At 37.0% G+C, this 27,469-nt stretch overlaps 1 protein-coding gene across 3 annotated transcripts; it reads left to right on the forward strand.

Annotated features, from left to right (window-relative positions):
• Positions 1-6,371: 6,371 nt before the first annotated feature.
• On the forward strand, positions 6,372-26,820 carry st8sia5 (ST8 alpha-N-acetyl-neuraminide alpha-2,8-sialyltransferase 5). 3 transcript variants are annotated; one of them, XM_046867846.1, is made up of 9 exons: positions 6,372-7,536; positions 12,710-12,820; positions 13,748-13,840; positions 15,269-15,361; positions 15,691-15,777; positions 16,277-16,421; positions 16,720-16,832; positions 24,985-25,077; positions 25,423-26,820. In XM_046867846.1, exons 1-9 carry the CDS (start codon positions 7,358-7,360, stop codon positions 25,889-25,891), a joined length of 1,383 nt encoding a protein of 460 aa, XP_046723802.1. In that variant the 5' UTR covers positions 6,372-7,357; the 3' UTR covers positions 25,892-26,820. The 3 variants fall into 3 exon arrangements, with proteins under 3 accessions (XP_046723802.1, XP_046723804.1, XP_046723803.1); XM_046867847.1 differs by lacking the exon at positions 13,748-13,840 and having other exon boundaries at positions 6,374-7,536; XM_046867848.1 differs by lacking the exons at positions 12,710-12,820; positions 13,748-13,840 and having other exon boundaries at positions 6,373-7,536.
• Positions 26,821-27,469: the final 649 nt, after the last annotated feature.

Here is a 27,469-nt window from a genome sequence, read left to right on the forward strand (position 1 = left end):
GCCATGATTCTCTGTGGTTTGTTTTCTAAACAACTTAAACAATCCTCCGAATTAAAAACCTGAAATTGAAAAGCAATAATTGCTTCCCACAGTTAAATAAAATCTTGGGTTATTTTGATTAGTTGTACCAAGGTATAGGGTTTTTTTTTTTTTTTTTTTTTTTTATAAAAGGGTATAAAAAATGAAATTAATGCTTGTGGGCTCAACTTTGATACTTCAGTTCTTTTTTTTACCTATGACTATTTAGCTGCATTTTACATTAGATTCATTAAGCATATCACACCCTGATCTTTTTAATTGTACAATGCTTTTTTTTATTTAAAAAAAAAGGAAATTTGAGCATGCCTGTGATTATGTTCATATTTGGTAGGCTTTAGAGTTCATGCATAATACATCTGGATAGCTGTAAATCTATTGGCACTTAGTTTAAATCCGCTTCTAACAGGAATTAGCAAATGGGTTACTGTAGATATTTTAGACTTAACATTGTCCATGAATACAATTGGGCCTCTACTAAATACCTGACCTTGCTCTGGCATAATTCAGTAATCATGGTGTTTTGAAAAACTACAGCTTTGCAGGCCTTTGTAGGTGTATTTTAATCACGTGAAGCTTTCAATACTCTGTGTGCTGGAAATTTCTCTAGCACTTCATTAGCCCACATTTTTTTCTAATTTGCTATTTTTGGATGGTGGAGTATTCTCACATTAGCAGTGATACCAAGGTGTTTAGAAAATCGTAGAACACACTTGTGCCATAATTGGCGCTACACCCACTTAAACATGCCACGTCAGGATCACTGCTGTGCTGAGATCCACCACCACCCAAATAATATCTGGCAGCAACAGATGGCCTTCAGTCAGTAATTACATACTGTCAGAACCTCGTTGCATTGGATCAGCAGCTCCCCACGCTCTGGCAGCTCCACTAGGGGACAGAATAGCCTGATTAACAGCAGTTCTACAGACCTGAGAAAGAACAACTCGCTCAGCAGCACCAAACTACTGCACTAAGAACCATGTTGAGTGTGAGTGTCAGTCAGATGAACATGATCCCTTGTATTATGTTTTAAATCAAAATACCTTTGAAAATGGGGTATGGATCTACTATGCAGAAATGCTCCATAACCACTAATCACTATAGTTGAGAGACAGATATTGGATGGGATAATCTGGTTTAAATAAGAACATTTTAAAACACTTGACCTGTTTTTAAAATTAAGCGTAATCATTTTAAGACCATGTGCTGTGTACTTTCTTGTTAGTGAGTCAGCTTCAGACTGAGAGCTGTGGCTTCCAGTCCTAAAAAGTGTACTGATCTGTGTAAATATAAACACACTAGATTGCTGGAACAATTACATATTTAAAAAACATAATACATGCTAACCCCCTTGTAGCAAATTATTAAATATAATTATATTATTAGATACAAATTATTAAATATAAAATCTTTATTGGTGTTGATTTCTTGTAGTTTTACACTTTAAAATTAGAGATATCTACAAATAATATATTTAGACATTTGTTTGTTTAAAATTAAAGCATATCTGCAAATAATTTATTTAGACATTTGTTTGTTCGCAAGGTGGAGAGATAAAATGTATGAAATAATTTAGTAAAACCTGATACTAGCTAAAATCATTCTCGTACTAGTTAAACCTAGTTATCCTCTATGTACAATTGTAGTTTTACAACTGTACTGTTGTCTAATAAATAGAGCACCATGGCGATATTTTTTTAATTAATATTTTGTTTATTAAAATGTTAAAATGACCCTGGATAAATCCCGTGGATTTAAAGCCAGCTTTACAATGTATGATTGTTAATCTGGTTTTGATATTTCAGTTCCTTCTTACTGCAAACACAATAGAAAGTGTATTTTTGTCCCCATTTTCAGCATAAGCTCAGGCTGCAGTGAACGTTGATGTAAGTAGAATGTAGTAATTTTCCTTAATCACAGCTTGAGCAGTTGATTGTTCACATAGTGCACACTTTGTACCACAGGCTGTTATAGAATTCAGCCAAGCATTTTATTTTTAGACAAAATGTGACCAAGTGTGACATCTCAGAACACTGCTGTAATTGTGCAGTGTGAAATTTGCTTATATCAGTTAAAGGCTAGTATTTATTCCAACCGATGGAATTTAATACAGACATCGATTTTGTGTTTAACTTACAATAGGTAACATGCTGCAATATAACCTTTCTCCCATCAAACTAAGAACTGTCATTTACAAATTATACATTAAAATACAGAGACATAATGAATAATACATATGCAAAATCTATCCTATTTTCAATTTCCAATTTATCATTAGGAAAAATTATAAATCAACTTACCCGCAATTTTCTTGGACACTTAAGCAATGTAACGGAAGTCTCATAGCATTTACATTTACAGTGACATACATTTTGTGTAACATTTAATTAGCATTTTTTGTTGTTGTGTTACTGGGCAGAGTGATCAGATGCATATTAAATATTTGCAGATTTATTTATTTTTATTAATTTATTTATTTTCATTTTTTTTACCAACTAAAATATAATATATATAATTATTTCAAGAACTAAAATTTTAAAGTATTAAAGTGCACCTGAAAAACCATTTAGCAAATCATCAAGAACTTCAAGGAGAACGGTTTAACTGCAGTGATGAAGGATTCTGGACATCCCAGAGTGTCCAGCAAGTGCCAAGACTGTCCTCTCCTAAAAAGTTAGCTAATGAACCATGCCACCAATAACACCAAAGCTTTTCACAATACTGGCAGCAGGTGCATGTAAGTGCTTTTAGACACACACACACTAAAGTGAAGACTTTTTGGACTACGGCCTGGTGTCAAAAATAGTATGAAAGAAATGACGTTTGGCCAAGCAGCTCCCCAGGTCTTAATCTCATAGAGAACTTGTGGTCAATCTTAACAGGAGGTGGGTGGACAAGCAGAAGCCCACAAAATCGAAATCACTAATATCCAAGAATGGCTCACCAACATTCAGAATTTGGCCCAAAGCTGATGTGCAGCATGCCAGATTAAACTGCAGAGGTTATAAAAAAGGAAGGGTCAACCCTTTAAATATTGACTTTTTGCATATACTGAATGTTTTTGCCAATAAAAGCCTTCACACTTCTCAAATGCTATCATTGTTTTTCAGTATGCCATGGAAGGATGTGAAAAAAATAATCTATAAATAGTGAAGCAGCAAATTTTGTGGAAATGCTAATATTTTTGGCAATGACTGTATGGCATTCAGCAGACATCCTTATCCAGACCGAATTATACAACTGATCTTATTTATACAAATGAGCAGATAAGGGCTTAAGGGCCTTGCTCAAGGACCCACAGTAGCAGCTTAGTGTAGCTTAGAGTAGTTAATGTGCAGCTTGTATAGCAGTATAGATTACCACAGGTAAAGGTAATGGAGTGGCTATGTATCTCTCCAGACCTGAACCCTATTGAGCACCTGTGGGGTATTCTCAAGCGTAAGGTGGAAAAACGGCAGGTGTCCAACATCCAGCAGCTCCGTGATGTCATTATAGACGAGTGGAAGATGATCTCAGCAACAACCTGTGCAGCTCTGGTGAATTCCATGCCCAGGAGAATTAAAGCAGTGCTAGACAACAATGGTGCTCACACAAAAAACTTACACTTTGAACACGATTTTGACATGTTCACTTAGGGTGTACTCACTTTTGTTGGCAGTTATTTGGAAAATAATAGTATGTATGTTGAGTTAGTTTTAGAGGACAGTATATCTGTACTGCTATACAAGCTGCACATTGACTACTCTAAAATATAGTTTCATTTCTATTGTATTGCCCCTTGAGAACATATAATAAATAATGAAGTGGTTGCTGAAATGCTGTGTATATATATATATATATAATGTGTGTGTGTGTGTGTGTGTACAGTATGTATGTATATATATATATATATATATATATATATATATATATATATATATATATATATATATATATATATATATATACATACTGTACATATACACTGGCGATCAAAATTAGAGAACATCTATATGTTATATATATTGTTTTATATATATATATATATATATATATATATATATATATATATATATATATATATATATATATATATGTATTCTGAATTGAGATGATTGTTTCATCGCTCTGGTAGTCACTTACTTTCATCACTTACATGTCAGCTAATCACAATTGCACAATGAAATAGAAATCTTTTTTTTTTTTTTTTTTACACATTTTTGACATTTGAAACTGAAAGTGATTTTTTTCTGATTAGTCAGAATTTAGAGGTGCCAAATTATTATATTATTATTGGACATCACAGTTATGTTGCATATAAATGACCTAATCCTCCTATCAGGGGTTAAAAAAAATTAATAATAATAAAAAACAGAAACTGTTGGCACAGTACTGTCAGACCCAAGCCCAGAAACTTTAAAATAACCATAACTTTTATATACCAGAAAAAAACCAGAACCATTTGTTATAATATTATTTTATCATCCAGTAGGACAGAGAAAAGCTTGAAGTATTCTATGCAATCAAAAGACACCAAATTGGTGCAAATATCATGCAGCCAAACCACGCAACCATGCAGACAAATTATACACAGTAAATTCTGTAAAAGTAAACATGCACAGAGACACAACATCTAATGGCTTAAGAGCTGAATTAGGATAATTACCAGTATTAATCACAATATCACCTCCCCAACAGAGTTTTTAAACTGATGGTATTTTAGTCTGTGATCCAGTGAACCAGTGTCAGGATGTAATTATTAATAGAGACTTTAATAAAGAAAGCATTTCAGTCATTTGTTTTGGGAAATTAACTTTAGAAAAGGTTCATCCTCAATTCTCTACAATCACTAACATTAGACAATGAATTCTGCACACACACACACACACACACACACACACACACACACACACTCACACGCACACACATTTTCTGTGATTTGGTGATTTAGGGTTATTTTACTATTTAACAGAATTGTTCTTCACATTGTAGTAGTATGGTATGGGAAAGGGTAATGATGCCAGCTGACAGAGGAAAGTATTCACAGTGCTTCACTTTTTCCACATTTTGTTATGTTACAGCCTTATTCCTCAAAATTCAACATACAATCCTCATAATGACAGTTTGAAAGAAATTTATTTGAAATAATTTCTTTAAAAAAAAAATCATGTACACATGTACATAAATATTTACAGCCGCTGTCATGACATTCAAAATTGAGCTCAGGTGCATCCTGTTTCCACTGATCATCCTTGAAATGTTTCTACAACTTGATTGTAGTCCACCTGTGGTACATTCAGTTGATAGGAGATGATCTGGAAAGGTGTGTACTGCCTATATTAAGGTCCCACAGTTAACAGTGCATTTCAGAGCACAAACCAAGCCATGAAGTCCAAGGAATTGTCTGTGGACCTCTGAGACAGGATTGTATCGAGGCGATACAAGAGGTGAGGATGTTTTTTTAGTGTCAGGAACTGGGAGACTAGTCAGGATTGAGGAAAAGATGAATGCAGCAATGTACAGAGAAATCTTTGGTAAAAACCTACTCTAGCTCCTGGACCTCAGACTGGTGCACTGGTTCATCTTCCAACAGGACAACAACCCAAAACACGAGGCCAAGATGACAAAGGAGTGGCTACTGGGGAATCTCCGTGAATGTCGTTGTGTGGCTCAGCCAGAGCCCAGACTTGAACTCGATTTAACATCTCTGGAAAGATCTGAAAATGTCTGTGCCCTGACGCTCCCCATCCAACCTGATGGAGCTTGAAAGGTTTTGCAAAGAAGAATGGGAGAAACTGCCCAAAAAATAGGTGTGCCAAGCATCATATTCAAAAAGACTTGAGGGTGTAATTGTTGCCAAAGGTGCTTCAACAAAATATTGATCAGAGGCTGTTCGAAAAATATTTGCTTTATATTTGATATTTACAAAATTGTCAATGAATTTCGATGCTTATGCAATACTGAAACGATTGTAGGGGTTATGGCAGTAACAGATATGGATTTGACCTGTATACCCACAGTGTGCACCTATAGATACAAGCAAAGCAGACCTGACAAAGTATGGAATTAAGGCACAATCTATATCTAGGTGGTCTCAAAGTTTTGAAAATGTTTATTAAATTTTAAACTATAGGGGTGTTATACCCCAAATTCTGTTTTCTCTCTATATAGTGGTGCATTAATAATAATACATTTTCCACCCATAGTGAAAATAAGCATTTTCTTCAATATGTACCTTAAGTTTACCTTTTTTTATTTTTTCAAAAAAATACAGTATAAAAAAAGCAAACAGCTGAAAACAAATGTGTGTTTGTGTGATGTAGCAGCAAGCAGCATATATGAAAATGGTCGGTTTATTACAGTAGTGTGACTCTGGGTGGCGTGTGTTCCTGTTCTTGAGAGACAGTAAGAGTGGGATGTACTTAAGGGGGTAATACTGTAGTGTTTTCCCTCAACAGTTTCAGGGAATATGTGTTTTATATTAAAGCTTGATCAAATAAAAAAGAAGGGAGTCTCTATTTTTCTGAAAAAAATATAGAGGATTGTGAGGATGATTACACTATAATTCACCATGCCTGATATAAGCAGTATTTATAATGAATGGTCTATTTTCTTATGAAGCCTGTTTGATGTTTAGATATCATTCGAATCAGGATTCTGTATAATGGACTCTTACACATTTACAGTCTAGCCCAAAAAAAAAGTCCTTCACTGATCAGCTGAGGAATGAGGGTGAATCAGGTGGGTTCAGTGAGGGCGTGCATTGCAGTGGTCCTGCAGGTGGAGCAAAACACGATACACGCAGTTGTAAATCTATTGCTTTTTAAAAAAAAATAGTTACTTATATATTTTTAATGATTTGAAGACAGAGGTGTGCACATGCATGCATATTGTATGTTGTCTAACGTTCAAGAATAACGCCAGCGTCCAAGGTGTTCATGACATCACAGACGTTGCACGCAGTCACGAGCTGGAGCCCGTCTCTCTCAAGAACTTGGGGTGTATTGAAATCTCGGTTTTTCATTCTTCATCCCAAGTGGTCGTAGGTACAGTGGGAAGACAGGGGACAGCTTCGTGGGTTGTATAGTCCAGATTTTCTTCGCATTGGGTCCGACGGAAGCGTCTATTTCCAGGCACGCGCGTGCGCTGAATCTAGGGAAACGAGCGCGCGCGTGATGCTAACGGCATATCGGCCGTGGTCTTTCTGCACAGGCGCCACCGGTCATCGGGAATGATTTCCTACATCATCTGTCCCTAAGCTTCAAGTCAAACTAACCAAAACGAGAGAGGAGCCATCTGTGTGAGGACCAAGTCCCAAGATGATGCGCTGGAGGAGCGGATGAACGCGCCTCTCCGTTATTCCTTGTTATTGCCACCCCGCGGAAGGATGGGATACTCGGACCCGACGGCCAGCCGCGACTTGCTGGGAAATAGATCTCTCTGTTTTATTTTCATCTGCGCTTTTGGCGTGGTCACACTGCTGCAGCAGATCCTCTATGGAAAGAACTATATTAAGAGGTAAAAAAAAATAACAATACACGAAAGCGCTCATTTTATTTTGTTTAACCCAGTTATGAGGACGACGAGTATCAAAATGCATGTGCTATAATATGCGATTAGGTTTGCAACAAAAGCGGAATCGGTGGTTCATGTCAGGCATGTTTTGCTGAGATCTTGCGGAAACCACAGCACGCGGCTGACCGTTAGGTCGCACGGTTTCCTTCATTGTCCATCCGGTTTTCAGTTTTGAAGGGTTGGGGGAAAGAAACCCTGATTTTAAGGCGTGAGCTCCATAACACCATCTCCCCAAAAATGCCATACACAGTCCCCACTGGCAGACTGTCTATGCCGCGTGACGCTTTGGGTTCCTCAGTTTTAATTTTCCTTTAATTGTTTATTTTATTTGTTATTTATTCCTTTATTTTATTTTCTCTCTCCCTTCAACCTTGATCATACATCTTTCCATGAAACTGCATTGTGAAATCTTTATGACAGACATTTGAAGAGCAATTACGTAATAACAGATCATCTATGATGTCAGTGTACATAAAAAAAGAACAGACAGGAAAGGACTGTGGTGTAGCCTGAATATCATGAAACAGGTTGAGGGTTTTTTTTATAGATCTTGCAATTATGGAAGGTTATCTCCAAGGACAGGTTGGTACTTCTAATTCTTGATCTTCTTGATGGAGAGAGCACATCATCGCCAAGTGTGTGTTTTTTGTGTGTCAATGCAAAATGGCGCCTCTCAGACAGAGGGGCCCCCCCCTGTGCATTATGGTCTCTGTGAGCCTGCAGATATCCATATGCTACATTTAAAGCCACGCCCACTCCCACCTTACCCTTTACTGCCTTACACACACAGTGCATTCATGACATCAGGTGTGTGTGTGTGTGTGTGTGTCGCCTCTGATAGCATGAATCCTGTCCGGATCTTCTCTGTTTGCACTCTGCCTATAGAGAAAGAGCAGTGTGTAGGTGTGTAAGACAAACACTGAGGTCCAATCAAATGCCATGCAAAAAAGGTTCATTGTTTTATTTGAATTGCTCCATTTTGGTTATATGAACCATATCACAGACCTACATACTCATCACTAGTTTGTATGTGCACTAGACCTCTTTAGATCTCAGGATGACAAAAAAAAGTGTTTGTAAACACGTCACACTCGAAAAAAGTCAGCTGACTGTACCTGAGTTTAAAATGTCTTTAGGAAGAAATCATCCCCTGTGTGTGAGAGACATTTCTCACTTCAGTGTTTCAGAAACTGGTGTGGTTTTGTGTTGCTTTTGGCAGCAGGGAGAGACTGTCACCATTTTCTATTCTGATCTATTTTGTGTCTGGTAAAAAATAAAAAATAAAAAAAAAAGGAATTTACTCACTCCTTTCAAAAAAATGACCATGCAGTTTATCAATCAAACATAAGATTACCATGTGGAGAGTGGCAAATCTTAGTTTATCAGTTTGCCACAACAATATAAGTACTTGACACAAATAGTGTTGACCAGAAACATCCTAGTCCAGTCATCAGGATTTTCACACATGATTTTATTGATGAGTGTAGATTAGCCTTGGTGTTTGTCTGTCAGTACTAACACGTCATTCCCTGGGATCTGGAATATTGTATTTGCTTCTGATCGACCCCATCTTTCCACAGACCTTTCCTTTATATGCTGAGGTAGGGTTGCATTTCCTGCCCAGTATAAGTGGTTTATAAAGCAAAGACTGCTTTACCTTTGAGCTCTCTATTAATTCGCTCGGAAAAACAACTTGAGTGGCCTTGTTGTGCAAAGAAGCTTTTTGATTTGTTCTTTCTCACTAAGAATTATACTTGACACATTTCTTTTGATATGTATTATATGTATTTTTCCATAGTTAAATGCAGTGAAACTGCAGAACTTCATGTTAAACAGGGAACTTTTATATTGTTAATGTTAAAAATACACTAATTAGCTTAAACAGTGCTTACAATTCTAATTTAAGTCATTTGCATTTTCTTCTAAATTATTCCCAAAGGCAGTATCCTGGAGAGACGTTATTAAAAGACCTTAAACTATATTTAATCAAAGCCTTAATTCTATTTCAAAAACTTAGTTTAATTTCAGACCATGTAGTCCTAAATGAAATTAAACTAGATTCAATTTTCATCTAAATTCTGGCTCCAGAAAAGCAGAATTGTATCTGCAACTTGAGCTGCAAATTCGACAATAACAGTGCCATGAAAAGACAGGGGACCATAAACTAAGCACCATGCTTTTACATTTAAGCTTTTACATACATTTAATTTCAAGGGACTGCATAACTAAGGATAAATGTTACACATCTGCTTGTAATGAATCTACTACCAGTGAGCAAACATCTAAAAGAACAAATCACAAACTGCCATAGTTTTCCATCAGCGTTTAACAAAAAAACAGGATACTTGATGCAGGGTTAGATGACCTCCTGGCAAGAATGGTGGAGAGCAGCCTGCAGTACATAGCAGAGGAGCTAGTATATTCAGGAGTGATAAAATTGGGTCCAACTAAAAATGGGTCTAGTTACATAAAATCCCTTGTTTAAAAATAACTTGAAATAATCATTCTATGTAAAGTGACCTTTTACTATTAATGATTAGTTCATAGCCACAAATAAGAGAAATTTGGATGTCCTTTTCATAGTGGTGCTTTGTTACCGCATTTGATTCCTGCCATAGAATTTGACAGGAAGAATAAACACATCTATATCTTAATGTCATTCTGTTCGGCCTGGGCATGCTTCTAGAACACAGTTTACCTGTTGATGGACCCTTATATGTCCCTTTTCATATTAAGAACTACACTGAGAATAAGAATATACTTCTTGATTTAAAATGCATTTTTCCAATGGCACCTATTTTATATCTTCTTAACATGAGATGGGAATAGGAAGTCTGTCTTTGTTTGAAACCTGTAATTCCAAAAACAGATGGAATACTAGCCTCTGTTTTTCCTGTATCTATGAATCTGGATATTTGATAGTAAAATTGTGTCTGTACAGCCTGGCATATTTATAGAACTGTACTTTGCAGATAGCCTGGGAGCATCAGGTAACCAAATGTAATCTTATTTCACAAATTGCATTGCAGACCTTCTGCATGAGTGTACATAATGCTTGTTCATGGACTCCACATTATGTTGTGAGCACTTGCAGACAAGCCGATATAGGTTTTTGTTTTTGGGTCACACACAGAAGTTTGTGCTCCGAAAGTACAATTTTTCAAATTTTTTTAAAGCATTCAAAAGCTAACTCAAACACTAACATCATCTAAATCTTATAAAGGTTCACTAATGCCTGAGTATCTGTCTGGGTTGTGGTGATTGTTGGTCTACATTGATTTAGTCCAAATGTAACTCTCATTTGACAAGCAACAGTAAATTTAAGTTAAACATCGTTTATCAGAGGTTTAATTTTAACTCAAATTTACTATAAGTAACATTATTGTTTGCTTTGGAAATCATTAAATAATTATTATGTTAACTCTAATAGTATTTCTATCCCTTAGATAGACTAAAAAACTGATTTGGAGTTACAAACAGCCCAAGTGTATAATTAGTGAATGATTCGAATTAATCTTTGTCTGGGAAACTGAGCCAAAATAGAGTTACAGTATATATCTGGATTAGAAATTCAAACAACCTACTATGCTAAACAGAAGATATGCTGAAAAATGTAAATATATAGTGTACATTTAAAGACTTAAACGATAAGTCTAAGTTTAAGTAAAGGCACTCAACATTTATCGGTTCCATAATAAAAGGAATAACGGTAAACTGGAGATGGTAAAACAGAGGGAACACTTAAACAGTAGAAATGAGAAAATGAGAAGATTAGGAACTATGAAACATGATCTAGAATTGCAAGACTGTAAAAGTCCATTATGTGGTTATTACTGTGCACATCTCTAGGGGTCTTCAGTTCGAAGCACAAATGGACCGTGTGGTTATAGGTTTTCATTTTTATCAAAGTAATCACCATACCTAATAGTAATTTGAGGACCAAAATCATTTAATAAATAAGTGGAATCGGGTATCCATCTTATTTGGTTGGATTAAAAACCTGAAGCCAAATATGGATTAGATTGAAGACTCCTGAAATACTCCATGAGACAAAAGGAAATTGAAACACTGGGCAATATAATGTAGGAGGTTTCATGCCTATAAATGCAGTATTTCTTTGCTGACTGCACTTTCCATAAGTAAAACCGTGTTTCACTTTTATTGTCCAAACCCTGTACCATCACAATGAAAGATCCAAAATCCCCTTTTGAAGGGTTTAAATAACAACCAGAGCCAGTGATTCTTGAATAAGCAAAAAGAAGTAGCTCAAATTATCTTATTATTAAACAACATTTTTTGGGAAAAAGGCAAGACAAGATATTATATTGATTGCTTTCTATGTCAAAAGTATTGTAAGTATTTTTATTTAAATGCAATATTAATGTGATTCATACTTGAACCTGACCAACACTAAATAAACTGGTTCACTGGCTGCTACAACTATTTCGTTAATTGTCTTTTTTCACTAGTGACTATTTAAAAGTATATTTTGAAGCAAAGATTTCCTTTTGGAATAATCCCTTCATTGGACTGAGATTATTTTTCAGTATTAATTTCGGTTTTCTTTTTTTTTTTCCTACTTTCGCTCGCATAGCCAATAACTAATTTTATATTTAGATTAAAGGATTAATTAGGGGCAATTTATTCGGAGTCAGTGATGTTCCCAGGTTCTTGCCAGGGTGTCAGATTGAGTGGCTGAACACTGTTTAACAGTGAAAAGTCAAGATTAATGTGTTCTTTGTGTGGCAGTTCTTTTATTGCCAATGTACCGTTTATAAAATACCAAATACCAATGCCATTCTTTCTTATTTATACTGATACCATTCTTGGACTTGCATTATTCTCAGAAATAAAAATTGTTAACTGATGTTTATTGTTAATTAATCTTTTAGTTAGTTGATGATCCACTGATGAAGTTACTGAGATTACTTTCAACAATTCACTCTAACATGATAGGTACAAAGATAAAAAAAAAATCTTAAAAACTGGTCTGATGGCTGGTTAACACAATGATCAGTTGTGATCTCCTCACATGTAGCCGGATGTACTTTTAAATGTGTTTCACTCTTGAAATGCACCTTTAAACCTTAAATGCACTGCCTCGTTCTCTCACTAGCACGCAACAGTTTACCCGCCTCAAAGGAGAGGAGGTGGGCAACTGGAGCGGCCTCGTTAGTTACCCTGATGATGGAGGGATGAAGCAACCTGCCAGAATTGGGAGGAAAAGGTACAATGCAGCACTGAAACCACCCAACCCACAGAGAGAGAGAAAACGTGTGAAAGTGAACAAACACGAATGCTGCTTCCTGCATGTTTTGGGCTTAATTAACACTCTACAAAGGCAATTAACATGTTTTGCTAATGCTATAGCCAGTCAGAGGCTCGGGGACCAATTTTATTCCATTTGTGTTAATTTGCAGAGGGATGGTCAAGGTAATGGTGGAGGCAGCAAGATGAAAGAGAACGAGGGAGAGAGGGAGAAGCAAAAGAACCAGAGAAGTCAGAAGGGTTATAGTAGATCAACAGATTTACTATCACCCTTAGATCAATAGAAAAGTGTCAATGGATTTAATTCTCCTGTTCTATTAACTATTTAGCAATAAAGGTCATTCAGTAAAAAGGCCAGTTGTTCTGAAATATATTTCTTTATTTTGAAATATCCAATATAGATTTTCTTAGCAATGTTTATTTCACTCCCAACTGCCCTGAGGGGGTGAAATAAACATTGCTAAGAATATATATATATATATATATATATATATATATATATATATATATATATATATATATATATATATATATATATATAATTTGTGTGTGTGTGTTTATGTATTAAATATTTTTACTCTCAGGTCAGAATGAACTAAACAATTCCCCTAAAATCACTGAGTTTCCAAAAAATATCTAATACTAGATTTTTTTTATATTCTCAGGTCAGAATGAATGGAACATGATCTCACTAATTCTACTGTAATTTTCCATCAAAGATAATGAGCGGAGCTAAGTCAAGTTTAAATTGGACAGTTTTCACTTACACGCTATTTAAAAGTAAAAATTAATACAAATCTGCCATTCTGACCTGAAAAAACAGCACAAGGGTTAAATCCGTTTGCTAAATAATGACGCTAACCTCAACCTGTCTGCATGTTGACAGATGCGTCCGTCAGAATTTTCAGCACTCAGAGAGCTCCATAGTTATCACGCCCTGCCTAGCTGATATTAAGAAGAGAAAAAAAGAAAAGAGAAGGTAGGCCATTGATGATGATGGCATCTCCGATCAGTTTCTCTCTTTCTTGCCAAACGTCCTCCCCCTTTCCCTCCTCCACCTCTTTGGGAATGATGTCTGTCCCCTGTCCATCTGGTCTGAGAGGGTGCATTTGTTCATCGCCCCTCCACTTCGTGGTCTGCTTGTGCATGCTGTCTAAACCCCCTCTTGACCTTTGATTCTGACTCCATCTCCTGCATCACCCCCCACCCTGAAGTTGGAAGTGCTCACTCTGTTCCCTTGGTATACCAGCTTCCTGTTTTTTCTGTCTCCCATAAGCCCTTGCTGCTCATCTCCAAACCCACACTAGCGTGTGGGTCACAAACACAGAGCACCCTCATGTTGAGTGTGTATGTGTGTTCTTGTCACTTCTGCCTAAACTCAGTCTTCCCGCATTGCCATCTTGTCTTTGACTGAGCTCTCACTTTGATTTTTTTTCGTTCCTTTTTAATCTGTACTATGAACAAACATTTGTCATGTGTTCGCACGAAAGTTCTAGCTGTACACATCCAGAATGATCCAGAATATCTAGTTTCCATCTCTCTAGGCTATAGCACAGTCAGACACTCATTATGTCACTCAAGTCAAAGATGTATGGAATGATTCTTTTGTATTTTTGTGTGTTTTTAAGTCTGTTTTGCTGCAGCATTGTCCTTTAGTTTGAGTCATTTCGCTTCTGTTGTATTTTGCACTTTAAATGCTAATGCATGAGTTGGTTTCAAAAAAATATAGGCTGCAAATGCCACATGTAGTACTTTGATTCCACCCTATAGCCAGAGTTTTGCTAAGTGAATTTTAAGTGTATCTTTATTTACAGCTAGTCAAATAAATCACTGTACTTATAGCTAACTGCCAGTTTGGCCTTAATGAAACAGAACGTTGGCTGTCATTTTGGCTCTAGACTACAGCACATTAAGTGCTGTATGGTATTTCTATAGTCTATTTAAAGGTAATTACTTCTGAAACAGCCAGCATTTAAGCTAGTTTATATACATGAGATATAGAGGAGCTAGATAACGGTTTGTGTCATGACAATTGGCGAGTTTACGTGCAGTGCTGCTGTTTTTCTTCACATTTTGAATCCTTTTTTTATGTTTAATGTATGTTTTTTTGTTTTTGTTTCATAATCAGAGTGGACACACGTATACATCTTTTATGTCTCCGCAATGTTTCTTTGCTTTTCATTGATGCAATGGAACCCCTCCGAACTTTGTCTGTCCTCAGCTACCAACCAAAGAATGCAGTTTCTGTGAATGCATGTGTGTGCGTTTAAGGTATGAAACCCAGCAGACAGTACGACCCCTGACAACATCCGGGTCACACACTCTTTGGGTGTATGTGTGTTTGTGTATGTCTGAGGCAAGGCTTTAGTGCAGTGTAGCTGCTGTATGACTGTGTGTATCCTGGCAGGTATCTGGAGAGCTCTAATGGACCACTCCTGTATAACACCACCACCTGCAAAGAACTGCGCCAAGAAATCACAGACATCAAAGTGCTGTCCATGTGAGTCACAAACAACTTCCATTCCCAGATATCTGCAGGCTGGGCTCTCCTGAAGGAATCATGTTCCTAGAATGTTCGCTTCGAATGAGAAAGTCAGCGAAGGACGTTTATATATAGACCTTCTATTTCTGGGCCAGTGTGCATGCTTATCCTTTCTGTTTTCTTTTGATTTTCTTTTTTCAACAATAAATTGTATTTAAAATACTTGAAGTGTGATGAAGAGAAGTAAATTTTTGTTTTGAGTTGAGTTGTCACTCTGTGTGTGTGTGTGTGTGTGTGTGTGTGTGTGTGTGTGTGTGTGTGTGTGTGTGGGTGGGTGGGTGTGTTAGGGTGAAGACATCAGAGTTGTTTGAAAGATGGAGAAATTTGCAGGCTTGTTCATGGGAACAGAACAAAGAAGAGACCAGCAATTTCAAGTATATACACACAAACAATTTGAATAATCGAAGTGTATTTGTGCATTGTACACTATATGGACAAAAACACCCGACTTTTTACAGCTATAGACCCAAATCTGTTCCAGCATGATGATGCCCCTGTGCACAATATGAGCTCCATGAAACATGGTTTACATGGGTTGGGGTAAAAGATCTTGCGTGGCCTGCTATAGAGCTCTGACCTCAAGTCTTTATGATGAACTAGAATGCTGACTGTACCCCAGGCCTTCTCACTCTATATCAGTACCTGACTTTACTAATGGCTGAATGAACATAACCACACTCCAAAATTTAGAGGAACAACTTTGGAGAAGAGCGGAGGTTATTATATCAGCAAATTGGAAATAAATGTGGAATGTGATGTGTAAAAAGGAACACACAAATCTTATGTTCAGGTGTCCTCAACTTTTTGTCCATACAGTGTACGTTGGCAGTTTTGGTTTAGTCTAAATTGACTCTTCACTCTTTGTGCAAATAGGATGTCTCTGTCACGGTGCTGTAATGCGCCCTCCTTCTTGTTTACGACGCAGAGGAACACGCCGTCCAGCACAAAACTGCGCTATGAAGTTGACACCAGTGGCATTCTGCACATAAGCCCTGAGATATTTAAAATGTTTCCGGAGGTTGGTGTTTGCTGTCTCTTACTTGCTCAGTCATTAAATTTGAAACATACACACCACAAACACACACACACACACACACACACACACACGCACACACACATAGATGGAAAGAGAGAGAGAGAGAGAGAGAGAGAGAGATGGACAGAAGCAAAAAAAAATAAATTAATAAAAAAGCTATTCCAAGCATCTACAGCACTTTACCTACCCATACCTGACCAAAATTTGGCAACCATTACCTAGCAACAGAACCACACCGGGATAATATCTTTAAAATGTGTTGTTCTTTCTTGTCCTTTAGGACATGCCTTACTCTAAATCACAGTTCAAGAGGTGTGCTGTGATCGGGAACGGAGGAATAATTAAAAACAGCAAATGTGGGAAAGAGATTGACTCTGCTGACTTTGTCTTTCGGTAAGACGTTTCTTTCCCGCTCTGTATCTTTCACACTGCCTCTTTTTATGGTGTCTTTTATGGTCAGAATGTCCCAATGGTGTCAGTGACCTCTGTATGACTAGCAATTTACTATAGCTGTCAGTGTATTGTTCATTCATTTGTGTCTCACAGAATGTATCGTGTGTCTTTTTTTAGCTAGTGCCACACTCTTGGTAGTGAGTTTCTGGTATTATTACTTATGCTGTGCTGGTAAATCACACAAATCTAAAACACTGTTAAAAGGACTTGGCACTGTAATGCAGTAAAAAAAAAAAAAAAAGCACATAAAATTACTCCCACTGGCTTTCCCTCTAAACCCTCTATTTACTTTATTTACTTTTACTTTAATTATTTTTTCTTGCTAAACTGACACTCACACACACAACACATAAAAAGTGTCTATAAAAGTGGCCAAATTGTGATGTTAGTTGACTGGGTTACAGCATCTCTAAAACAGCAGGTCAAAAACAGGGTGTTTTTGGCATGCGGCACCTGCAAAAAGCAAGCAAGGACAATCGGTCAACCTGAGAATTGGTCACAGGCACCCAATGCTCACTGATGCATATGGAGATTGCAGGCTAGCCGTTTTGCTCTGATCCTATACAAGCTCCTGTAGCACATATTATTAAAGACGTTAATGCTGGCTATGGCAGAAAGCCAGTATTAGCACTTGATATTTTCTTTTACATTATGTAGAGTAAAGATGGCATAAGAATGCACTGTGAGAGGGCAGCAGGAACGCACTGATACTCAGGGCAATATTCTGCATGGAAACCTTTGCAGATTAATGTGAATGTTACTTTGACACATACCACCTATGTTAAACACTGTTGCAGACCAAGTACATTCATTCATGGTAATGGTATTCTAGAATGGGATGTGGCTGCTGAAAGACATTTATAATCTCCTACAAATTTCCCAAGTCTCAGTCCTATCAAAAATCTGTAGAATGTGTTGGATAAAGAAGTAACAATCCATTCAGATCAGTGATTTTAAGGTCGGATCATTTTAGTGACTTCATCTTGTTCCTTTGATCAGAAAATGTAAAGTTTTTAATAAGCAGATCCCCAACACGTGTACATACAAAAACCCTGTCTGTAGTGCCAATAATAAAACTATGACAATGCAGCTAACTACAAATTATGATAAACGAAATAAGTGGTCCTTCATATCTTCTGGTCCGTGTCATTCGTTCTTTTGTCATGTGAATCCCATAATCTTTGTAACGATAATATCAATATCCGGACCAAAAGAACCTGATCTATTAAATTGTGTAGCATCTATGGGAGTCCTGTGACAAAAGAACAAATGACTGACCAGAGGATTAAAAAGATGAACTACTCTATTCTGTTTCCTGTACATAACTTTGCTTATGCTGGTCCAGTACAAAATAAACAAATCACTCTTTGAGACTACTCGTTCTACTGAGTCACATTAAAGACTTGCACAAAATACATATAAATGAATATATGTAAATATTTTCACCAGTGTTAATTCAGTTCATTCAGCTTGCAGATTTCTTACAAAGCATTTAAATGAATGCGAAACTGGGTACTGTAAGTACCTCTACGTTTGAACAAAAGATATCTGTGTGTGCGTGTGTGTGTGTGTGTGTGTGTGTGTGTGTGTGTGTGTGTGTGTGTGTGTGTGTGTGTGTGTGTGTGCGCGTGTGTGTGTGAGTGTGGTTTATTATCAACAATACAGTGAGTCTGCCCAGTTTTTAGTAATACTGCTCATTTTGTTTACAAGCTTTAAATTGTTTAAGTAGTTTATTAATAATACCTACCAACATTAAAGACATTAGATAATTAAAGACAAAGAATTGTTAGTGAATAATGCAAGAAATAAGTAGTTTTTACCCTTTATTGTTGCTGTGTATTTTCTGCAATGCAATATTTTCTAATTCTGATTTAGGTATAAGTAAAGGTTGGAATAATTTGGAGTAAATGTAGATTTAAATAACCATATAAAAATGCTGTCCAAGCCATATTGGACTTGTTTTTGAATAAATTTTCACTAGGAAAATGGTAATAAACCCAATTTCATTTTTTGGATTGTAAAGTGGCTAGAGTTTCATTTACACAAAACCGAAATGACTTGTGTTTCACAGAAATAGGAACAGTGACATCTGACATGAATAAAGGGGGGGTAAAAAATTCAGTGAACTTCGTACAATGGACATTCAGTGATCGTGATATTTATGACTGAATGTGACTTGTATGGCGAACAGAAGAGCAAGTGTTTTTCAAATCATTGGGACTATCAGTGCAGCATGAGTTCAAACTGTCACTAAGAACAAGCCATCCATAAGAAAAGTGGTAAGCTCATTGGTTAAGACTTTCTGATCGGAAGGCTATAAGTTCAAATCCCAGCACGACCAAGCTGCCACTGCTGGGTCCTTGAGCAAGGCCCTTAACCCTTAACTTCTCAGTTGTAAGTCGCTCTGGATATGGGAGTCTACCAAATGCCATAAATGTAAATGCAAAACCATAAAAAAAAAGTTAACATTGTGAATATATAAAAAATATATACATTTGAGTTTAGTGGTGAAAGTTTATAGACACACAGTCTACATTGATGTGGAAAAGTGATTTCAGATGAGTGCAAGTGCATGTGTGGTTTACAGCAAAAGAGCAGCTCTGTTAGGCAGTGGGAAGCATTTTGTTGGTGTGGTTTTAGAAGTAGTAAGATGGACCACAAATCAATATAGAATTAGTGGGACATTCTCCTATGATGAAACATTTCTACCCTGATGGGAGTGGTATTTGGTTGTTCAGTAAGTTTTTACACATTTAAAAATATATATTCATTACTTTTAGTAAAACCCCAAAAGTTCGAATTTTTACTGATGTAAACATATTGTAATATAAAGGTTTTGTGACCACAAAAGCAAAAGAGAAGTAATGTTTACTTGAATTAATTGCATACTTAAGTGGGGTGCCCTTGCATCCACATCACTTTTTAAGTCTTGTGGTCTTTTAAAACACTATTAGATACTTATTAGTTAACAAGCATTTCCTCTTTGTTGGAGTAAAGATGTGAGAATTGTACAGAATGGGAAACATGCCACTACATCTGATTGTAAAATGTCGTAAAAACACGTATACGTTTAAGTGAAGATTTGTAGTAGAATTACAGTACACTAAATCAATACAATATGTTTAATTCCAAGGCTTGAGCTTGTTGCAATATTTCAAATAAAATTTTAGTAATACAAATAATTATTTAAAAATATTAATTCAGTTTTGTCATACAAACAATTTCAAAAATATTTTAAAAAATAAATTAGATAGATATATATATATATATTTAATGTTCTCTACAAATTAAAATAAAAGATAAATATTCAGATTTGTACATTTTCAGTTTATATTGCAGTGCCCCATTTCCCCCATTTCCCACAGAGAAAAGAATGTATCAGAAACAGAAAATAACACATCTATTTAGAACCAAGATAGGCTATGACATATTTATTCTATTTAGAATAGGTCACAGATAGCAAATAAGGCCTTAAAGTATTTCTCTGAGGGTGTTACTAATTATAGGCGTTATCTGCTAAAGGCCCCGTCTCAAATGGTGCCCTAAATCCACTGGGACTCCCACAAGTCCATACTTGACATTTTAATGTTTTGAAAGAAAGTCCTTAAGTAATTAATATAGAGTGATACAGTGTACATTTCTATTAGCTTTACATAAATTTAAATGTATTGTTTTAAACCAAACAAAGCCTGCAGTTTGCACTAGCTTCTCATCATAATGAATCTTGCATGTTCAGTAACTTCAGTATCTTCAGTAACTGGAGCTATATGTCATCGTTTCCATATCTGTGCCCGTGTGTGGTAGCGTAAGTCTGCTTCCAGTTGGACAATGTTTACTAGTGCAACTTGCCCCAGCTTTGACCCCTGCCTTTATAAGACCTTGGACAGGTTTCAGAATGTAAAAGATTCCCACACTATATTCCCATTCACTCATAAACCATGTTCTCACTAGTGCATCATTCCTTTCTGACTCCCTAGGACTATGCTGTACAGCCTGTTTCTGGCTGCTTGTTTAATTGGCTGGTAGAATTATTCTTATTTATAAGAATGTGTGACATAACTGTCAATTAGTATAATGTCAGTAGAGACAACAATGAAATAACAGTACTGTATTTATACAGTATTACATGTATTTCTAGTCAAACAAAATGTAATGATTCCCACATTTGAGAGATTGAGCTATAAACAATTCACTCATCTTATCTTCTTCTTCCTTCGGCTGCTCCCATTAGGGGCCGCAACAGCGGATCATCCGTCTCCAATTCACTCATCTTATCATGACACAAAAACCAACAATGCACCATCTGACTAAAAGTGTTGTGAACACGTGAACATATGTGCCTTTTTGAACCTGTTCCAGATTTAGTCCCCTGTTTGCTGTTTTAATAACTTCTGCTTTTCTGGGAACACTTTCCACTCGGTTTTGGAGCAAGGCTTTGGGGATTTGTTCATTCAGCCACGAAACCATTAGTGAGGTCAGGCACTGATGTGGAGTGAGGAGGCTCATACAGATTTTAAAAAAGCATGAAAATTAAACATTTAAGCTCCTTGACTGTATTATATAAACTCAGTTAAATTAACTTAATAGCATATTTTTAAAAAAAGGAGGTTGACTGAAACGTTTGAAATTTTTAATCATTTTTAGTTTACTAATTGTCAAACACATCAATATAAATACATGTGATAGAAGGGTATCTGCAAGACTGAAAGAGAAAGTTTATAGGACTTTGGTGAGACCTGCGATGTTGTATGGCTTAGAGACAGTGGCATTGTTAGAGGTGGCGCTGGAGGTAGCAGAGCTGAAGAGGCTGAGATTTTTACTGGGAGTGACGAGGATGGACAGGATTAGAAATAAGTTTATTAGAGCGACCACGCATGTAGGACGTTTTGGAGACAAGGTGAGGGAGGTGCCATTGAGATGGTTTGGACATGTGCTGAGGAGGGACATGGGGTAGAAGAATGCTGAAGGTGGAGCCACCAGGAAGGAGGAAAAGAGGAAGGCCAAGGAGAAGGTTTATGGATGTGGTGAGGGAAGACATGCAGATAGTTGGTTTGAAAGAGGTAAATGTAGAGGACAGGTTGGTATGGAGACAGATGATCCGCTGTGGCGACCCCTAATGAGAGCAGCCAAAAGTAGTATATATTTATAACATAAATGCAGACATTAATAACATTCTAAATTTCAACAATAGCTGCATATACAGAATATAATGAGTAACATTACAAATATTTCCAGAAATCAAAATTCCAATGTTTTCTTTGTTTACTTTTTTTTAAATGAATATTTATATAGTACTTATGGTTATCTATGTTGACAGCAGGGGACACTACAGCACTTAGTATCACCCCCACTTCCCACGCTGAATCTTCTCTATGTTGTCAAGGATTTCCTACCACATTTGGTGTATTATGGCATTGTTTTGTGTCATGTACAGTATTAGGATTACTGTGGTCGTTACCAGTATCCGTCGTTAGAGGGTGCTGGAACATGCAAGAGAAAAGGTGGTTGAGTTGCAACTAAAGAAGAAGTGATGGTGCTTGGTGAATGCACAGGTGTGTGTGTGTGTGTGTGTGTGTGTGTGTGTGGTGGGTGCGTGCGTGCGTGCGTGTGTGTGTGTGGTCTTTTAATATAGGCAGAGATGTAACATTTCATAATATATTTCTCCTGATGGGTTTGAGCATGTTTACGAGCTAAAGGGTCTTTCAGTTCACTTGACCTTTTTGAGTGTCCCTTTCTCTTTTAAACAACTGTGCCATAGTAAGGGAGCGCTACCGTATCCCTACTGTGGATGAGATTCTCCAAGGTGTCAATGGATCAACCATATTCAGTAAGCTGGACTTAAAATGGAGCTACCACCAGCTGGAGCTTAGCCCTGAATCAAAAGAGATCACTACGTTTGCAGTGCACAACGGTGTGTATTGTTATAAAAGTCTTATTTTCGGTGTCTCTTCTGCCAACGAACAATACCAGCACGAGATTGCCAATGCCCTTGCAGGAATCGACCGGGTAGAAAATATCTCAGATGATGTCATTGTTCATGCTGGTGATCAAGAAACTCATGAACAACGTTTACATATGGTGAGGGAAAGGCTGAGCGAATGTGGATTGACACTAAATCCTGAAAAGTGCCAGTTTAACATGAGCAAACTAATATTCATTGGAATCCTCTTGTCTGAAAAGGGAATCGGTCCCTTCAGAGAGAGCCAGAGCTGTAAGGGAGGAAAGAGAGCCAGAGACAGTATCAGAGGTCAAAAGCTTTTTAGGTCTAGTAGGCTACAGCAGCAGATTCATCCCGCAGTTGGCAAGGCTGTCAGAACCGCTGCAATGCTTGACGAAAAAGGAGATTCCTTTTGAGTTTGGACCAGAACAAAGACAAGAGTTCGGTGCGCTAAAAGATGAATTGGCCAAAGCAGTCACATTAACATATTTTGATAAATATGCACCCAGGCTGGGATCTGTCTGAGTTCAGATCCAAAAAGGAGAGACAGTGCCAATATGCTTTGTGAGTCGCTGCCAAACAGACTGTGAGCATAGATATTCCCAGACAGAAAAAGAGGCCCTGTCGCTTATGTGGGCATGTGAGAGGTTACATGCTTACATTTATGGCTGAGAATTTGAGCTGGTTACTGAACACAAACCACTAAAAGCCATATACAGTCCCCCCTCAAAGCCCTGTGCCCACAAAGAATATTGGGTTCTTTGATTACAGCCCTACAATTTCAGAATCATGTACCTGCCTGGCAAGCAGAACATTATCCAAGATTGTTGGGGGAAACATCAAAGACTGAGATACATGTACATAAGTCAGAAGAATACGTCAGGTTTATTGCAGTTAGTGTGATGCCTAATGCTTTGACCACCAGAGAGGTAGAGGAGGACTCTGAGAGTGACTCAGAATAAAAAAAATTACATCTTGCAATTACCAAGAAGTGCTGTATTGGTCATTTGGTCCTCAGTGGAACACGCATAGTGTTAACATAAGGGTTGCCCCTCTCCCCTCTGTGGATCTTCCCACTTCGTCCAGGCCTGCTTCTGAATAGTGTTCTCTTCGACTGGAGGCCACTCTGTGCAGCTTGGGACGGTTTCTCATCAACGCCTTGGGTGGTTCCATGAAATTCCGGAGTAAGAACGGGCGCTTTTGAGGATGGATTGGACTGTAGTTAATGTCAACAGTTTGCTACATCGACTCAGGACTACTTTTTGCTTCTGATCATCATCACTGTAACCCACAACATCTTATATCTGCTATAAATGGACATTCGGTGCAACCCAGATGAGGATGGGTTCCTTCTTAAGTCTGCTTCCTCTCAAGGTTTCTTCCTTATGCCAAACTTACTTATAAAGAACATATTCACTTTTAATCACCACATTATCTGTGTAAAGCTGTTTGAGACAATGTTCATTGTTAAAAGCGCAATACAAATAAAAATTAATTGAATTGAATTGAAGTACAACCTAGGGCATTGGCACTCGCACACGAAGGACATTTAGGAATTGTGGGCACTAAACAACATCTCCGGTCCAAAGTGTGGTGGCCAATTATGGATAAAGCAGCAGAAAGGTACTGCAATTCATGTCATGGGTGCCGGGTAGTGTCCAGGCCCGATGCACCTAAACCACTAAGACCCACACCACTGTCAGATGGACCCTGGCAAGATGTAGCCATAGACTTGTTAAGCCCAGTCCTGACTGGTTACTCAATACTTGTTGTGGTTGACTATTATAGTCACTAATATGAGATACTGATGTTGACAATATCTGGCAAAATCATAGACATTCTGCAGTCTATATTTAGTAGACATGGCCTGCTCTTCACATGTAGGTCAGACCAAGGACCTCAGTTCAAGTCTAAATAGTTTTGTGTGTTGTTACCAATATCCGACGGTAGAGGGTGCTGGCGCAAGTAAAGAAAAGGCATTTGAGTAGCAAGTAAAGAAAAAGTGATGGTGCTTGGAGAACGCACAGGTGTGTGTTTGTGTAGTCATTTTAATAAAGGCAGAGATGTAACATTTCGTAATATATTTCAGCTTAGAATAATTTGTCTTATTTCCCAAATTCCTTTTTTTTTTTTTACTTTTTCCTTCATGTATAGATGTAACATTCCTCCTATTTCTGAGAAGTATGCAGTAGATGTAGGAAGTAAGACTCATCTGGTTACCATCAACCCAAGCATCATCACAGAGAGGTAAGCAGTGTGTGTGTGTGTGTGTGTGTGTGTGTGTGTGTGTGCGGCGTGCGTGCGTGCGTGCAGGGGAGGCTGGAACGTATATTTGTCTATATTGATCCATATATTTAAACCAATATATGAAGCTTTATTTCTGAGTGTGATTAGGACTTGACTCATAATCATTATATATATATATATATATATATATATATATATATATATATATATATATATATATATATATAAAGTATGTACACAAATGCATTTGCTAATATATACTCTCTCTCTCTCTCTCTCTCTCTCTCTCCTCTTTTATCACTCACAAACCAATTTACTCAAAAAAAAAACCATACACACAAACAGGTTCCAGAAACTGGAGAAGTGGCGACGGCCATTCTATGATGTCCTGGCAAGCTACGAAAATGCATCTGTAGTGCTGCCAGCCTTTTATAATGCACGCAATACTGATGTGTCCTTTCGTGTCAAGTATGCACTGGATGACTTTGGTGCCTCCACTGCACGTGGTGTTTTCTTCTTCCACCCACAGTACCTCCTGGGTGCCCAGCGTTTTTGGGCAGCGCAGGGTATCCGTGCCAAACGCTTAAGCAGTGGCCTTATGCTGGCCACAGCAGCACTTGAACTGTGCCAGGAAGTGCACCTCTACGGTTTCTGGGCATTCCCTATGAACCCAGCAGGCATATTTGTTACGCACCACTACTACGACAACGTCAAACCACGCCCGGGCTTCCATGCCATGCCGCACGAGATCTTCAACTTCCTGCACATGCATGCCCGTGGAATCCTGCATGTGCATACGGGGGAGTGCAGGTGATGGCATTCATCATTGAACCTGCCATTTGGTTAGCCAATCTTTTTTTTTCCAAGCAAGGCGCTTCCAGTTTAAAGTCAGTTGTGTCAAACTCAAAATGAGCTTCTGAGTGTGTTTGCATGTGAAAGACAATATTCTTCAGATGTGCTAGTCTGGTTTCCACTGAGATGACTTCTGATCCGGTTGAGTGAATTCAAGCCAGGGGTCGGATTTAGTGTCTGAAACACAATATCGTTGTCTTTAAGGGCAACTGTTTTGTTTCAAGCTATGTTTTTGATATAAATTACATCAAATTTGGTCTGTGCTGTCACTACCTGGTGCTTGTTTTGTGCAAGGTATTTTGTGCAGTTGTTTTTTTTTTTTTGTGAGAAACATCGAAACACTGGTTTTCTGACTATTTTGTGAAAGGGCCACATATCCTCAATAAGCCTAAATATGTCTCATGCCAACAGCAAAAATATTTATCACAGAAATATAAATTGCTTATTATTGTCATGAACAAAGTATTAATAATTCATGTAAGTGCTTTTCTCTTCATTAGATACTTTTCCGAAACTGTAGACTGGTTGTAATAAAGTACATAGTCTCAAAGACAGAATTTTTTTTTGCATAGACAGAGACTTTTTTTCTTGACATAAAAAGCCAAAAATAGTCTAAGCCGCACTGTATTTACTTTGGCACTTGGGTGAACTAAACTAAATGAGTCTTGAACTGAAGGACCTTTTCATAGTGTTTGGACTGGATATGATAATGATGTGAATATATCATTTTATATATAGGAATAATAAAAACACAAATGTCATGATCTCTTCTGTATAATTTATTCACAAGTGTCTACAAATGTATTAGCATAACAATGAGGGGATATAATCTCACTTTACAGTTGTTGGCTTTAAACAGTTAAAATGTAAATATATATATATATATATATATATATATATATATATATATATATATATATATATATATATATATATATATATATATATATATATATATATATATATATATATATATATATATATATATATATATATATATATATATAAAGAAAAATAAAAAAATGTTCCTCAGATTTTATGGTACAGTATTGTTTTTTTTTTTTTTTTACCCTTTCTCAATTATGAAGGTTTTGTCAATAGAGACTGTTGGGACCATCGCAAAGTTTTCAAACGCTGATCTTTCTACCAGACTAATAATTTGTATACACAGGACAAATGTTTTAATGTCTTTTAAGCTTGCTTATACATGAGAATGGTGTGGACATTTTTAAAGAAAAAGCAGGCTTCTGAAGACAAAGTGCAGTGTAAGACACAAATGTATTGTAATATCATACTCAAGCTTAAGTTTTTTAGAACTATAAGACATAACCAATCAAGTAGATATTGTAAAAAAAAGAAAAAATGCCTATAAATACAGCCATTGTAAATATTTTATGTAATTCATCTTTAAAACATTCTTGTGTAACTGCCTGTCTTTCTTTTTTGTTCTTGGTGCCTTTGTTTGTCATGCCATATTCTCTACTTGAATGGCACTCTTTTGGTCCATCCTTCAGTATATTTCAGTTAAATAATTCAGGAT

Source organism: Silurus meridionalis, chromosome 15 (genome assembly GCF_014805685.1).
Source record: "Silurus meridionalis isolate SWU-2019-XX chromosome 15, ASM1480568v1, whole genome shotgun sequence".
NCBI classification, from domain to species: domain Eukaryota; kingdom Metazoa; phylum Chordata; class Actinopteri; order Siluriformes; family Siluridae; genus Silurus; species Silurus meridionalis.